The 17,425-nt window shown below is 39.8% G+C and overlaps 1 protein-coding gene across 1 annotated transcript in view; it reads left to right on the forward strand.

Annotated features, from left to right (window-relative positions):
* Positions 1-17,425, forward strand: part of RTF1 (RTF1 homolog, Paf1/RNA polymerase II complex component) — a 44,485-nt gene that overhangs the window by 930 nt on the left and 26,130 nt on the right. Inside the window, exon 2 of the mRNA XM_027971693.3 lies at positions 11,245-11,355. Within this exon, the coding sequence (XP_027827494.1) occupies positions 11,245-11,355 (111 nt within the window). The remainder of the gene's footprint in view (positions 1-11,244; positions 11,356-17,425) is intronic.

A 17,425-nucleotide genomic window follows, 5' to 3' on the forward strand; every position in this document is an offset into this window, starting at 1 on the left:
CAGGAGCCATTGAAACTAACTTTACGTCTCACTGTCTTGGGGTTGCTTGAACTGTTTATATACTCTGGGAGATACTATAGGGAGGAAGCTGTCCTTTGTAGCAGTGCTCCAGTGATAACAGAAGATTCAAAGAGAGTTTTCCCCCATGTTTAGTGAACAAATTATATACAGAAAGGATATGCAAGAGCTAGTAGTTCTGTAAGTTGAGTAGAGGACTGAACTTAGAATCTGAAATTTTTGAGTTCTAGGCTGTGCTGTTTTCTAGCTATGTATCTTTGGCCATAACTGTAAAGTCTAGATAAAACATCAGCCTTGTGTATCTGATTGGCTTATTACAAAGGATTGAGTATTTGTAAGAATTAATTGATACAAGCACCTGAAAACTAAAGCTTTTCTACAAATGGCTTCTTGGGAGTCCTCTGTATTAGGTCAGAGGTCTCAGGACTTAAATATTAGGGCATGAAAGGGGAGGACTTTGAGAAAGAGGGACTGGAGAGGTGTTGAAGAAAAGAGGGCTCTTTTGAAAATGGTAGTATGGAGGTAGGAGATGAGGAAGTAGTGGGGCCTGTGGAAAAGTATCAGAGGGATAGAAACCTTGTTATGGGATAAAAAGTGAAAGGTAAGGTGAAAATGTTCACAGGAGAGACTCCTGAAATATGTAAAAATATATTCTTGACTGTAAAAGTTTGGCTGGTAAGTTTAGACTGGCACTTAGGATTAGAACTTAAAAAACAACTATTTTCTAATTTTAAAATGTAGGTTTTTCTGATGATAACATCAGTTATCATTTAAATAGGTCCTGGGGTGAACGTCCCTAGATCAGGAAGATCCCCTGGAGAAGAAAATGGCCACCCACTCCAATATTCTTGCTTGGAAAACCCCATGGACAGAGTCTGGAGGGTTCCAGTCCATAGGGTCGCGAAGAGTTAGACAAGGCTGAGTGACTAACACTGGGGTGAACTAGTCACCTATGTGTTGTGTGTGCTTAGTCGCTCAGTGATGTCCGGCTCTTTGAGACCTGCAGAAGGGTACTGTAGCCCTGGAGAAGGAAATGGCAACCCTCTCCAGTATTCTTGCCTGGAGAATCCCATGGACAGAGGAATTCAGCAGGCTGCAGTCCTTGGGGTCACAAAGAGTCGAACACGACTAAGCGACTGAGCACATACTGTAGTCCATTAACCTCCTCTGTTGGTGGAATTTTTCAGGCAAGAATCCTGGAATGGGTTTCCACTTCTCCGGGAGATCTTCCTGACCCAGGCATCAAACCCTCATGACTGTGTCTCCTGCATCGCAGGTGGTTTCTTTACCCGCTGAGCCGTCCAGTCACTTCAATTAAGTGCTTTATTTACATTGTCAGGTTTTCAAATTCTGATGAAGTAGGTACCATTTTCCCCATTTTAGATATAAGAAAAATGGAGCTTGAAGATATAACTTACCTAGATTCACACAACTTGGTAGTAGAATTTGAACCCAAATCTGTATGACTGCAAGGCCTATGCTCTTTCCATATACCAACTATTCTGTGTTTCATATTGCAAAATGATGTTTCATAGTCATTTTCTATGTTACTCGAATGCATGTTTGTAAAGTATATTGAATAGAGGAAATTGATACATCAATTTGAAAGATGATTTGGGGGGCTTCCTTGGTAAAGCACTCTTAAGACATCTGTTCTTTTTTTTTTTTTTTTTAAGACATCTGTTCTGATGATAAATGCACTAAGCTGTAAATTATTCTTTGATTTTTTTCCACAGAAGTCTGACAAGTAAAATGAGTAGAGAGCTTCCTTTTGTAGCAGAAAGATTTTTCCTTATCCACAAAAAAGTTTTTTCAAAGTGAAAACTGAAGGGATTACAACTTTAAACCCAACTTTATCTATTTGTAAAAAGAAATTAGCATAAAATTTGTAAGTAATACCTAATACATTTTAACAGCAATTTCAGCTTTCTCCTTTTCAACTCATTGGCATTCTTTTTATCAGATGGGAACCAGACCAAAATCCCCATTTCCTGTGCATCCTAACAGGCATCAGTGCCTTCTTTCTGTTCAGCCCTGTGCCAGGCTTTCAGAAGACTCAAAAAGTTCTATGCTCTCTAGAAGTTTTCCCAGAGATCTTGAGCAGAAGTTCAAAGTCAGCCTGGTTTTGCGGTCTTTAGGAATCCTCAGGACAAAGTTAATGCCTTCTGGGCCTTACCTCACCAAGATGCCTCGGTCTACTCCATCTATTTCTTGGTCTTCGTTGGTGGGGTATAGCATCGTATTTGCTGTCTAATGAGCAGGCCTTGTGGAAAGGAACAAACCATGACAAATCTCTGAGTGTCAAGTGTGAGAATGGAGCACAGTTAGTAAGGAGATCCTTTGTCTATGAGTTTTCCAAGTGGGAATCTAAGCCATTATGTCAGGAATATTACCTCCAAATTAGTCTTTTCGGAAGGTGAGGCAGGTCAGCCTTCTACACTGGTTTTTCCTGGTGGTGAGAGAAAGAACATGTATGTATGAAACTGCTTGGGTTGCTTGTTTAAGATGTACTTTGCAGGGGCTCCCATCCCAGACCTACTGAATCAGAAGACTCTCAGGGGACTCTATCCTCTGAGGTAAAATACGGCATTTTACCAGTTATAGTCCAGGTACTTATTTGTGTTAAACACTGAGACCACTGTCTGTATGCAAGTTAATCATTTTCATAAGACACTGTAAGTAGTTTGGGAGAGAAATAGCTTCCTGTCTCAGCCATAGTGTGTGTGCACACATAACCAAAGGAATTTAACAGAGATGTTTAAGGTGGCTTCCCTGGTGGCTCAGAGGTTAAAGCATCTGCCTCCAATGCGGAAGACCCAGGTTCGAAGATCCCCTGGAGAAGGAAATGGCAATCCACTCCAGTATTCTTGCCTGGAGAATCCGGTGGACGGAGAAGCCTAGTAGGTTACAGTCTACGGGGTCGCAAAGAGTCAGACACGACTGAACGACTTCACCTCAAACCTTAAGGTGGCAAAGCAGCTGGTTTTTCTAATCTCTGAAGCCATTTGAATTGTTGGGATGCTTTTTTTGAGGCCTGTTTGTTTTTTCCCTTTCTTCTTGGTGGGAAGAGGTATGTAGTAACTGAATTGGAGTTCTTTGAAATTTGTTTTAACTTTCAAAGGTTTTAAAAACTCAGACCTTTGAGGGATTCATTTTAACATCTGACCTGATAGTGACCTTATTTTTTATGTTGGCCACACCTTTTTTTCAACATCTTAGAATTGCAAATCATGGAGTTACTGCTTTTGGTGCTTCTTGGGAAAAAATAACACAATTTGAGCCAAATCTAGGCTTTTTTTACCCCACCTTGTACCTATATGAAGATAATATGCCACTCTTTCGGAATAATATTTATGTAGTAGGTTCTGTAATATGAAAAGCATCCAAGACAAGAAAGGAATCAGAAGTTGTCTATTCAAGTCAGTACAACTCTGTTTATAATAAGAACTTTACTCTGCCTTTTTCAAGGAAAAAAGAAAAGCTACCTGCAGTTATTTTGTAGTTTTCATCTTCATTTAAAATGATGGTAATTGTGTTATCCTGTCCTCTTTGCTCATGCTACTTGAAGTAGCCATAAATTAAACTTTTTTTTAATAGGCCCCTAAGTATTTTGTAGGAATTATTTTTAGACATTATGTGTTTAAAATATAATTCTTATAAAGTATCCTTCCATAAATCTTTCACATAAAAGTTGGGAAATTTAGAAGTGCTTCTTATTAATATAGTCTTTTTTTTTTTTTTGTCAGTGCCAGGTCTTAGTTGTAGCACATGGGATCTTCAGTCTTCATTAAGGCATGCGAACTCTTAGTTGCTGCATGTGAACTCTTAGTTACAGCATGTGGGATCCAGTTCTCTGACCAGGAATCCAACCTAGGCCCCCTGCATTGTGATCACGGAGTCTTAGCCACTGGACCACTAGGGAAGTCCCTAAGGTCTTTTTTCATGAGTCAGAGCAGTTTGAAGTCTAGGATGAAGTTGTGAGAAGTGTCAGTGTTAACTTCTGTAGTTTTTAAATTTGTGCCATGATGTTGTATCTTGCCTGATGTAACTCATCTGCCAGTTTCAGTTGACTTTCCTTTAGAAATAGTGCAGGGAAGGTTGAGTCCAGTGGGAGCCATAACAGGCTTTTAGGAAAAATTGAAAACCTGTCTTTCAACACCCCTTCTCTTGGTTTGTACTTATTTGCTCCCTTCCTAAGTTCCCCAAAAGGAAAGATTTTTTTCTTTTTTTTTTTAAATCTTTCAACAAATGTGTTAGACAGTGCTAGACAATAAGGCTATTGGATGAACAAAATGGAAGCAATTCCCACCTTCCAGGACCTGGGAGTAGGGGAGCACAGAGGGAGGGACAGGTGCTGAAATTGCTCAGAGAGTCATTTCCTTAGATTTTTGTTACATCTTAGGAAGGAAGAACAAAGATGCTGTGACAGTTTGACCTGGGACCCAGTGCTAGCCTGATGGGAGTGACATTTAAGCTGAGACATGGAATATGGATTAGGGACAAGGAGATAGGTGACTGAAGAGTACAGGGACATGTGAGTGTTCATGGTTGAGGGACCAAAATGTACAAAACCGTTGAGGCAGGAAGGGCCTAGCACCCTCATGAAACTGAAAGAAGCAGTGACTACGACATCACTAGTTGGAGAGAGAGTGGTCCAAGCGAAGCTGCAGAAGCAGTCTCTTTGGATTCTTTGAAAATGGAAAAACCAGTTTAGTGGATCACAACCAGTATTAAAAATAAAAACAAAATTGAATCAAGTATAAAAAATAATTGTATGTCAGGCTTTATAAAGGTAAGTATGTTTCATAAAGATATTGTTTCATAAGGTCTAATTTATCTCTCTGTGGGCTGAGGTTGAAAAGAAGTTTTAAGCCACTGGCAGGATCAGGTCAGCAATATTCAGGACTGTGAACTCTATTCTGAGGGTAATGAGAAACCAGTGGAGGATTTTAAGCTGGAAGAGGTGTTCCTCTTTGTCTTTTGAAAAGTTTTCCCAGACTGACATGTGAAGAGTAATCTAGAGAAGGGACACCAGTTAGGTGGCAGATAGAGGAGTCCAGGTGAGAGATGGTGGAGAGGGTAAGTTCCACTAGAATGGAAGCTCCGAGAGGGCAGTGGAGTGTCCCTGCATCTAGAATAGTGTCTGGCCTGCTGCATGTGCCTTGTCAATATTTGTTGAATGAATGCCTAACTTGGACCGGTGTAGTTATAGACACTGCAGAAAGTGGATTCAATAGGACATAATATTCACGCTATGAAACTGTGAGTTTGATGATTGATTGGATGCTGGGGGTGAGGAAGAGGATGTTCTGGCATGAGATAGGGAACCCTGGAGGAAGATCAGGTTTAGAGGTGAAGAGTATATCTTCAGTCTTAGATGTGTAGAGATTAAAATTGTCTTATGAGACTCAAGTGAAAGCATTGTAGGTAGTTGAAAATAATGCCTGCCTGACACAGAGTAGACAATTAATAAATCTTTGCTGAATAAGCAAATGCTGCTTGTGGCATATCCATGGTAGAAAGTTAGATTCTAACTTTTCTGTATAGTGGGGTTGCTTAGAGATAAAAAGGACACTGTCAGATTGGGAGTTCTTACTCTAGCCTCTGCTGTAATACTGATATCTCTTCTATAAGGCCCAATGTGCATTAGTTAGAAAGTATTCAAAGAGGGAACCAATTATAAATAAATAACAGTAATAGAATTTTTTAAAGATTTTTATGTACTTTTCATTTTGATTGTGTTGAAAGCTGACTTTATTTTATCAGTTCTGTGGCAGTGTGGGCATTTATAGAGCACAGTATTTTATCTATAACTATAATCACTTTGCTGGTAGTTGGAAGAAATTGCCACAGTTAGCTCCAGTCATGCAATATGTAAAAGAATGCTATACTGTCACTTTGGAATTACTTATTCTGAAGGGTTTTTGTGTTTGTTCATTGGTTTGGTTTGTTTTCTTTTGTTTTTTAATTACAAAAATAGTGCATGCTTGTTGAAACAGTTCTAGCAAAACAGAATGGGACATACATGTATGTACAGATACATGTATGGCATACCTGTATCCCACAGACATGTGTGTACACAGTGGCTGTGTTCCTTATTCTTTAAAAATAACCAGTGTCCACTGTTGGAATCATGTTCTTCTATCAACAATTTTGATATGAAAGAAAAAATAGGAATTTCAGATTTACACTTCTGTGAATTATTACTCTTTACTCAGCATCTCTCAGGTCCTCCCACTTGCCTGTGTCCCTGTGGCTACTTAGGCTGTCCAGGCCGCATCCACTCTGATTGCCCTGCTGTGGACCCCTCGGTACTTCTTCCCTGGCCTTCTAGTCGATTCCTGTTGGTCAGAGTGCTCTTCTAAAAGCCCTCTCAGGGGGTGGTTACTTCCCTAGCTTAAAATCATTTGATGAAGGCTCCCCACTGCCTTCCAATAAAATTTGTTCTCCTGATCCTGCTTTATAAACCTGGGAATGATGTGGTTTCTCATCGCCTCTAACCTGCCTCATTCCATCATCCCCTACCCCTTGCCTAAGAAGCTCTAGTCACACTGGTTCCCTTTCAGTTCTTTGGTTAAGCCAAGCTGTTGCCAGTCTCAGGGCCTTATCTATTCTCTCTGTAGACTTCTGTCCAGAAGACTGCTGCACCCCTGTCTCCTCTCGCCAGGTTTCTAGTCTCAGCCTAAATACCATTGCCTCAAAGAAGCAATCACCCTATTGCAGATAGGTGTTCCATCCACTTGACAGCCACCTTCTCAGCACTTATTACTAGATATAATTGCTTCTTTATCTATTTGTCTCTCTCCCTCACTTGATTTTATTTATTTATTTTAAAAATTTTATTGGCGTATAGTTGACTTATAATGTTTTGTTAGTTTCAAGTGAACAGCAAAGTGAATCAGTTATTCATATACCCCCTCACTTGGTTTTCAGTTCTGTGAGATCAAAGGATTATGTATCTTCATGACTGTCTACTCAGGACTTGGTATATAGTAGGTGCTGATAGCAGGGAACTATTAATATCTGTCCCAGCTTGCCAGGAACTGAGTTTCCCAGAATTCAGGACTTTCAGTGCTAAAACCAGGACAGTCCGGAGCAAACCAAGATGTCTGGTCACCCTAATTGGCAGTAATCACTTATATCAGTTGTATTTGTGGAATGAATAAGTGAAAAATACATGCTAATTAACTATTAGGGAAAAAAAACCTCTGAGGTTTATCCATATGAGCTTTTATTCTCCTTATCTGGGGTACAGAATGTGTATCCCACTTTCACGTGATCATGGGAGGTTTGATTAAAGAGATGAGACTTAATTTCCTTAGAGTAAGGGGAAGCTAAATTGCTTTATTACAAGCAATTGCTTGATCCCAACATGGCATCACAAAAAGCTCATTGTGAATGATGGGGTAGGGGAATTCAACCCTCAGGTTTATGAATCTTGACATATTGATGGATTAAAATTATAATTTTAACCAAAATAATACTATTTTAATAAATATTACCTTAGTGTAGTTAGGCTTGCTTTGTTAGGGTCTGAGTTTTGGCCACCTAGTTTAGTGTTGAATATCAAGCAGTGTTAATGACACTCCTCTGGAAGCCAGATGTGGTATCCTACACAGCCTTACCTGCGGTGTGTTGGGCATTGGCATTACTCTCAGCAGATCTTTAGTTCAGCTTCAATTTGATAAGCCATGCTGGCACCCTGTACTGCCATGGCATCCTAGAGGAATCCCGAGAAAAGAGGTTTTCACTAGCTGTGATGAAATACAGAGAGGATGGTGAGAAAACCAATGGACACACACCAACATCATCTCAACCAGTGTGGCACAGTGAAGTGGGCCTGCCAGAGAGAGCTGCAGGTGGATCTACCCCCATTCATGAATCAGTTTTAATCTGGCTTTTATGAGTATTGGTGTTAGATAAATCCACCCCTATAGGTAACAAATCTATCTGTGTGTGCGGTATTGGCAAGACCTTTCTGTTGCACATTAGTGTGTTCAGCTGATTTATGAGCCCTCAGAATATAAAGGCCTTAACTGTGAAGAGTAGCCTTTCACACTTTTTAAGGTCTTTGCCGTCTCTGCTGTTGTTAATATGGTATTTAATACTGTAGAAGAAGGACTGTGCCTGTCAGATGCAGTTGTCCACTAATGAAGAGCCATTTGCTAGGTTTTTATCTTTTTATTTGCTTATTTATTGTTAAATTTTTATTGGGGTATATTTGATTTACAGTGTTGTGTTAATATCAGGTGTACAGCAAAGTGAATCAGTAATACATACGTTCACTCTTTTTTAGATTCTTTTCCCATATAGGTCAATTACAGAGTTTTGAGTAGAGTTCTCTGTGCTATACAGATAACTTACAACGGTTCTTATTAGTTGTCTTGGGTTTTTAATATTATGTGGAATCTCTTTAACAGGAAGACAGTATTAACATCTTAACACTTTAGTTACAGTAACTGTTAATGCGTATCTTCTGCTTGTAATAGTCTGTGTTTCAGGGAAGAATTTGATTGCCAACATATCCAAATCCATGTTATAATGAGTTGGTATTATTATAAAACAGAATTCTGTTGCATTTGTGAACCTCAAAGGGTCAGAAAAAAATTATAAATAAGAAATCTTTCCTATTTTTATAAATTTGCATGAAGGTAATGTAGAAAAAAGATAATAGTAAAGGCCATACACAAATTACCATATAACTCGGCATTTATCCAGGTGAAATAAAAACTAGTATTTACATGAAAACCTGTACATGAACCAATAATTGCCCCAAGCTGTAAACAATCCAGATGTTTTTCAACTGGCAGATGGGTAAAGTGTGGTGTATCCATACAATGGAATATTACTTAACAATAAAAAGAAACAAACTGCCTATTCCTGTCCCAGCAACATGGATGAATCTTAAATGCATTATTCTAAAAAAAAACGGATTCAAAAGACTACATGCTACATGATTACATTTATATGATATTTTATGATAGGCAGATGTATAGGGACAGAAAACAGGTCTGTGATTGCCAGGGGATGGAGGGAGGGAGATGAAGAGCATTAACTTCCTGAAAAGGCTGAAGGTCATACATACTCTACTTTTTCATATGAAAGTAATGACTCCTATTGACCAGTGCAAATTACAGCAAAATTTGGAGGGCGTGATGGGACTGTCCTGTATCTGGTTCACAGGAGTAGTTCAGCTATATTTGTCAAACTCATAGAACTGTCCATAAGAAAGGATAAAACACACTATATGTAAATTACATACTTGTTTTTACAAGACTATAAGCACACAAATATTGTTGCAGTTCGTGTTTGGTCAGTAGGAGTTACCATTTTGGTATGAAAAAGGAGAGTGTTCTTATGATCTGAAGCCTTTTCAGGAAGTTAGTATGCTAGCTCTGTCTAAGGAAATGAGAAGAGTAACGTTTCATGACTGCTTATGAAGACGAGATCATGTCAGCTGTTAATCTGAGAAGGTCATTTTCTCATTCTGGCCAAGGAGGGTATACTCCTAAAATAGAAAGAGACTGGAAGAGGAAAACAGATATTTTATAGCAGTCTTTAAAAATTTTGTCTTGGCTGTTAATCTTTAGTTGTATAGCACCACCATCATCAAGGAATAATGCTACTAGTGTTTATTAGTTGTATTTTTCTCTTTTTTTGGCATAAGGGGAAAATGTAAACCATGATTGAAATAGGAACTAGGATTTTATCTGTCCTGGTTTGAATCCTGACTCTGTCATACACTGGCTGTATTATCTTGGGTAAATTACTTAACCTTTGCTACCACTTAGTTTTTTTTATCTTTAAATCGGGAGGGGTGATGATATTTACCTTAAGGTGTTGTGAAGATTACATGTTAGATGCTTAGAAAAGTATCTGACATCTGGTAAGTGCAATATAATTTTGGTCTGGTATTAATATTATCCAAGAGTAAGAACCAGAGCAAGTATCCTTTTGTTGTGTTTTTGAGTGGACTGAGTTGGGGAGAACTAACAGGAGAGGGGAACCATGTGAAAGAGCAAATCCTGGTTGTAGCCACAACTTACCAAATGGCATATCTCTTCCCCTTTAATTTCTTAAATCACCAGGACAAGGCAGAGATGGTGAATGGAAATATTTGGGTTATCAAATTAGGATTCTGATGTAGTGGTCAGCATACTTCCTGCTTGGCCCTGGGTTAAGCACCAGAAATATATTTTTCCCTGCCCTGGTTTAAGCATTCAGAAAACTACCTCAGAAACTTATTGGGCTTCCCTGGTGGCTCAAACGGTAAAGAATCTGCCTGCAATGCAGGCATCCTGTGTTCGGTCCTTGGGTTGGGAAGATCTCTAGCATTCTGGCCTGGAGAATTCCATAGACAGAAGAGCCTGGCAGGCTATAGTCCATGGGGTCACAAAGAGTCAGATACGACTGAGCAACTTTCACCTTCAGAAACTTAACAGTTTGTCAGCTTATTCTGAACAGCGCTACAGATGCCAGTTTTACCGTGAATTTTATATATATAGTAAGAAGATGCTCAGAGTATTGGCTATACCACTAAGGACAGGGAGCAGATTACCTTCGTAGACATGGTCCTGAGAATCAGTACTTCTGTAACTTATAGAGGAAATTTGGGGGTAGCCTGGGGCTTCCCTGGTGGCTCAGATAGTAAAGAATCTGCTTGCAATGGCGGAGACCCGGGTTTGATCCCTGGGTTGGGAAGATCCCCTGGAGAAGTAAATGGCAACCCACTCCAGTATTCTTGCCTGGAGAATCCCATGGACAGAGGAGCCTGGCAGGCTACAGTCCATGGGGTTGAAAAGAACTGGACACGACTGAGGGAGTAACACATATGGGGGTAGCCTACAGTTAAGTTTTCTAATCACTTTTCCATTTCAGACATACACCTCCCATTGAGGGGACAGATTTTTAAATTTTTTTTTCCTGTGCTTTATGGCTTGTGGGATCTTAGTTCCCCCACCAGTGGTTGAACCCAGGCCCTTGGCAGTAAAAGTACAGTCTTAACCACTGGACCACCCGGGAATTCCCAGGACAGATTTTGAAAACATTTCTTTACCACTTAGAATCGTGGCAGTCCGACTGTTCATGTGATGAAAGTTCCCATGATGGTATTTTTTGATTGCAACCACAAAGAGGTAGAAGAGATTTAGGGAAAGTGGGCATTGTAGTATTTTTGGATGTATTTTCTCTGTAAACAAAACTCATGCGGCTACTTTGCCCTCTCAGGAACTCTTGTCCCTGGCAAAGCGGAAGCGAAGTGACTCTGAAGAGAAGGAGCCACCTGTGAGTCAGCCTGCTGCCTCCTCAGACTCGGAGACATCTAACAGTGATGACGAGGTGGGTGTGGAGGGGTGGGCCTCTGACGGGCATCTGAGAGTCCCGACAGCCTCTTTTCCTTAACCTGAGACCTTCCTGCCTAAGATCTGTAAGAACTTCTTAGGGAAAGAAAATTGTGTCTGGAAAGCTCTCACATTGTGATGTTCTCTGCACTGCTAGTTACCAGCAGGCACCTCTGCAGTGCATCTGTGACCATTTTTTAGTTTTTTATTTTTAGCACTCTTACAGAAGGGGCACAACTTGTTAGTCATCATCTCTTTTATTTTTTTTGTCAACTTTTTAATCCCATTTCTATGTCAGAAAAGAAATTCTATCAAGAATGCCAAATTATGGTGGAAAATACTTTAGAAAAACAAGAAGCTTTCTTTGAGTAGACATAATCAACATTCCCCAAAGTGGTGTCTAGGTATTACAGAGAAATATCCAGCTGTTCATTGTTTAAGCCAAGGTGACTTTCCCAATCTGCTGCCCACCACCAAACAAGGCCCTAAAAGATCCAGAACTTTAATGGAAGAGAGAGATTAGGGGAAAGGTCTTTGAAACACTCCTACATGTTCCTCATTTGATTTAAAATACTTTTCTTCCCCTTAGTAATTTCCTGGAGGTAGACTGGATATCACCTTTGTGTTTAATCTCTTACCCTGCAGTCTAGGAAAAAATTTTTGTTGAAAAATTTTTTAATTTTTGTAGTTATTTTATTGTTTGGCTGTGTTGGGTCTTCATTGCTTTGTGCAGGCTTTCTCTAGTTGGAGTAAGCAGAGGCTGCCCTTCATTGTGCTATGTGGGGTTCTCATTACAGTGGCTTCTCTTGTTGCTAAGCACAGTGTACAGGCTTCAGTAGTTGTAGCACTCGGGCTTAGTTGCTCTGAGGTGTGTAGGATCCTCCTGGACCAGAGATCAAACCTGTGTCCACTGCATTGCAAGGCAGATTCTTAACCACTGGACCACCAGGGAAGCTCCTTAGGAAAATATTTTTAACAGTGTACTAACAGTATCTTGTTTTAAAGTTCCACTGAAGTAAAAAAAAAAAAATTTTCTAGTATAATAAATTTTAGTTAACAGCCAGAACAGTATTCACCAGTGCCCTGCATATGCAGATTAGGAAAGATTGCATTCTGATTGACTGTAGTGATATTCTCTTAATCGTAAATAATTTAACAGACCTAAAATTGTTTTGACTATAAGAGGTAGTAAATGTGTGAATTTTATTTTTTGTTTCATTTATTTTTCATGGAGGAACTGTAATTCCTCTAAAATTGATAAAGTAATCTAATCTGATAGAAAAGCATTAGGCTTTATGAAATAATTTGCTTTTTCTATTAAAAAAGAAGCAAAAATAGAACAGAAAAATCTTGAAATAATTCCCTTCCCCACTATTCCTACATTAACTATTTTCATTTTCCATGTTTTAGAAGTCAGCTGCTACAGTGTAATCCCAAATCTGTGTTGTGTTTGGAATATCCTGTAGCATGTTTATGATCTTTGTACTTCCTTAAGGAAAACATCAGTAGCTATCCTTTGAAGCTCCATAGTACTATCATTAGATCACTCTTGAGTATGCAGTTACTACAAGGATTCCCTTCATCCTTTTGAACTGCTTCTATCAAGCGGTCAGAGTATGTATCAACTCCATAGCATTAGAGGAGCCCAAATATGTGCTAGGGTAGATCGAGCATCATAAACATGTCTCCAGCTTTGTCACTCTCAGCTACTTACCAACTCTTGAGTCTTCATCCTTAGAATGCTACCAGCTACTCCTGTACTTATTAGAGAAAAAGCTGACAGACAGGCTGCACCCTGTCTAGTAGGGAGTTAAAGTTTGAGTAAGTTTCCCCCCACAAAGTTCTTAGCTCTTGTAGCTGCCTCCACGTCCCATCGCCCAGGCTCACTGGCTTCTTGCAGCTCTGCTCCAGTCTGCTCACCCTTCACTGGAAATAGCAGTCTCTGTTTCATGGCCATTCTGAAAGGTGCCTCTTTTTTGGTCTGCATTATCAGTTTCTGGCCCAGGCTACTAGCTTAAGCACAAAGCACTACAAAGTTAGGGTGAATTATTTCATTATTTTCGACAATTAAGAAAGTCTTTTTTTAAAAATCCTACCAACCACTAGAGAACTCAGTAGTATGGTAAACTCAGATTTATGGCTGCCATGTACACCTCCCAACACTTTTCCCCTCCCATGTGACTCTTTTATGGTTTATTGTCATTAGCAATGATAAACACAGATAGAAAGAATTATATTGTTCCCCTCAGATTTGCTGGAACAGAAAATTTGTCAGGAACAACTGAGTTAGGTTAATGGGTGGTTTGTCTTAAGGAGAGACACGCACTGACTTTAGAATAAGAAGGTATCTAGCTAACTGGTAGGGGTGGGGAGGGAGATGCAAAGAAGTTATGAAAGTTTCCTATCCAGAAAAAGTGGGTACAGCGGATATTAAGGTTCAATTACGAGGACTTCCCTGGTGGTCCAGAGATAGGACTCAGTGCTTCTGCTCCCTGGGGCATGGGTTTGATCCCTAGTCAGGGAACTAAGATCCCACAAGCTGTGTGGTATAGTCAAAAAAAAAAAAAAGAAAGAAAGAAAACGTTCATTTCAGGAGGGAATAGTAGAGATTTCATTTATATTCTCTGTCGGGGGGAGGGAATACCTAACTTTAATGGAAGAAAATATGCTTTGGTATTATTTTTGGTGAGTGAATTATTCTCAATCATACCTTGGGCACATGAGAAAATAAGAAGTAGAACTCTTCCTGTAACCTTTCATTGGCCGTGCCTGGGACATGGGGAAACACACCGCAGTGGTAGTTTATAATGTTGTGTTGTGGCGTTTTGGTACCGTCACTTCTTGTCCCTTCTTGTCCCTTCTTGAGCGCATTTGATAAGAGAAGCACCACCAAGGGTGCAGACAGGAGTGGCGGGGAAGAAAAATAACAAGCTTAGAAGGAAGAGAATTAGTGCTCATTCATGAGATGAAGTTTAAAAACAAAAAAGTGGCTGAAACAAAAGTCTACTAGGAGGAAGAGAGTTCTAAATCGGGTAGTTCAGAGTCCTTTTTAGAAACATGGTGGGTCTCGTGGAAACAGATGGCTGCATCTAGGTAAGACATAAGAAGAAAGCCTAGATTTTCACTTGGTACCAGTAAAAATCATGTTAGATACCAAGAAAACCTTTTTTGTTGTTGTTCAAAGCAGAATATAACTACATTAGACAAAGTAAGGGGACATCAGACTTATGTTCTAATACCCTCAGCCTGACTGATTATTTTATAAAGCTTCATGTATAGCCCTGTTTTCTACACTTTTGAGAAATAAAAGTGTCGGGCCCAGCCCTGTTATTCACTGCTTGTCACACCAGGTTTTTCTTCCCTAGAACTTGTGTCAGCCCTCCTGGACGAACTTCATGCTCCAGCTTACCACCTCTTCAAAACTCTGGTCTCTTCTTGCTTTCCCCCATTCCATTGTCTTCTACTTTCTTTCTTTCTGAAGCTTCTTCTCTTTCCCTTTTATCCCATTAATCTTTTGGGCGCTCCCAGGTTGATCTAGTTGCACTCCTATTCCACTACTTTATTTATTGCTTGCTGGCTCCAATATTTTTAATAGGACATTTTGAAAAGGATTCTACTTTTACTTAAAATTCATTTAGTAATAACTTCCACGAAGTTGGCCGAGATACCCAAGAGCAAAGTTGTGTTACTGCCTTACCATGCAAATAATAATCAGCACGTACTTCCGATAAAGGCCTTCACCGCCGAACTAATGTTTTTCAGTGTGTATATTCATTTAGTAAGGTTGTCATACACACAATACTTGTAGAAAAAGATGTTCCATGGAGATGAATTATCCCAATACTAAAACTAAACTCTTGAAAGTTTATTATATTTGAAACTTTCGGATACGTTTTGTCAGATATAGTTTTTTAAGCTGATTATGAATGGTTATGAATGGCAGTTCTTGTCCTGTGAAATAATGACTTCCAGAATACCAGCGCAGGTTGGGGTGCCTTTCCTTTTCCCCCCACTATCGTAGGTAAGCAGTGGCCATTGTCTCATCTCCTAGTGATGGCTCTGCTTCCGGCTTCCTGTATCTGATCTGCTCTGAGGTCAGGAAGCCAGGGCCCCATAGAGTTTGTGTGAATATTCTGCTTGAATTTAACAAGAGTAGCTGTTTGAATTACTCATAAGCTTTTATTTTTTAACATACTTCTTGGTTCTTGGCTATGTAGATTACCGTACTATAGCACCTCATTTTCTAGAAACCAAAAAAAATCTCATCATAAGAAAAATAAAGTGATTTTCATGGACCACTTGCTTAAACTGTGTACAGCAAATTCTGACACCTCTTACCACACAGTGCAATGGAATACTGATTATATTTTACTTTGTTTTTTGGTATCTTTTCTGTTTCACTTTTTATCTCGACAACCACATTGTAAGTTTTTGTGATTGAGTGTAGGGATTCTTGTGATTGTGATTTTTGTGATTGAGTGTATTTTCCAGTTAAATATGCATGATTGCTTGATTATAAGGTATAGTAGTGTTCTTTGTACTGTGATTAATTACAAAGTAATTAATTTCTTTTAAGGAAAAAGAAAACTTGCTATTCCTCATGTCCTTCAGGCTGACATTTGCATTTACTCTTTAGCTTGGCTGATCCTTTTCTATCTTCAAGGGGGGAAAGAAAACCACCTAAATCAGGAACCATGCCCTTTCCACACAGCTCTCTATCGGCCACTGTTTAGATCTAGAATAATGACTACTGAACCCTTTTGACAAATGCTTCCATTTAGTATAATACTCAGTTCATATAGAATCCTACTCCAAGGGGTCATAGAGATCATTTGGATTCCCTTATTACAGATTAGAGAACAGAGGCTCACAGAGGATCTGGTTTCCTTTTCCCATCATAAAATGGTGCCCTCCATTTATATAGAGCTTCATGGTTTCTGATGTGCTCTAAACATCTTTCATTCAGTCTCCTTTGAGTCTCACACTACCCTGATATGTGGTCAAGTATTATTCCTTCTTTACAGATAAGAAAACAGTCTCAAGTTGAGGGCTTGGGCCTTATTCCAATTCTTTGAACCTCTATTCCTGTAGTTTATCGCTAGCCCAGCTATTCTTAAACCCTACTTACTTCAAAGGATGTCATTTCACTCTAAATTCGTTTCAGGAATAACTGCACTGCAGTGGTTTCTACTCTGGGTCCTGAGACCTAGAATATGATCTTCCTTGCCCATTAGAGATAACCTCTCTGAAATGCTGAAGAAATTGCTTTTCTGTCTCCAGGATACTCAATATGCAGCATGTCAATGCCACCCAAGTCCAAAGCAGCCACGCCCCACCCCATGTTCCTTCCTGTCTTTCAGCTGAGTGCCAGGAAGGTCAGCTGCTTCCCAGAGTAGGGACCTGCCTATAATACACCCTACACACTCAGTCTGGCACAGGGTGATGTAGTAGTTCCCAACCCTCTTTGTATTATTAGATAATTGCCATCCATTAGAGTATCTGTTACAGGAGTGAGAGTCAAAGTGCTAATTTCTTTTAATTTATTACTTAAGAAAACATCTTCCTTCTAGTCGCTGTTTTAGGTTTCCATCACTGCATATGTACATAATGCTTCCCTGGTGTTATGTGTGGGTCTGCTTGCATGTAAGTGCAGGGGAGAGCAGGATGTCAGTGTGTATGAGACCTGACTGATCCACTGATCCTTTCCCTTTTCCAGATTGTTTTTAAGCAGCTATCCTCAGGGGATTCTCTGGCTCTGTGAAAGTGAAAGTGAAGTTGCTCAGTGGTGTCTGACTCTTTGCGACCCTATGGACTGTAGCCTACCAGGCTACTCCATCCGAGGGATTCTCCAGGCAAGCGTACTGGAGTGAGTTGCCCTTTCCTTCTCCAGGAGATCTTCCCAACCCAGGGATTGAACCCCGGTCTCCCGCATTGCAGGCAGACGCTTTACCATCTGAGCCACCAGGGAAGACTGGTTCTGTACTCGGATGCAAATCGGCAGGCACTCGCTTTCTCATTCTTGTCTTCTTTGTGGTGCATTTCAGAGCACTTTTAAGGTCACCACAGAG

The sequence above is a fragment of the Ovis aries genome, chromosome 7 (genome assembly GCF_016772045.2).
Source record: "Ovis aries strain OAR_USU_Benz2616 breed Rambouillet chromosome 7, ARS-UI_Ramb_v3.0, whole genome shotgun sequence".
Classification (NCBI taxonomy): domain Eukaryota; kingdom Metazoa; phylum Chordata; class Mammalia; order Artiodactyla; family Bovidae; genus Ovis; species Ovis aries.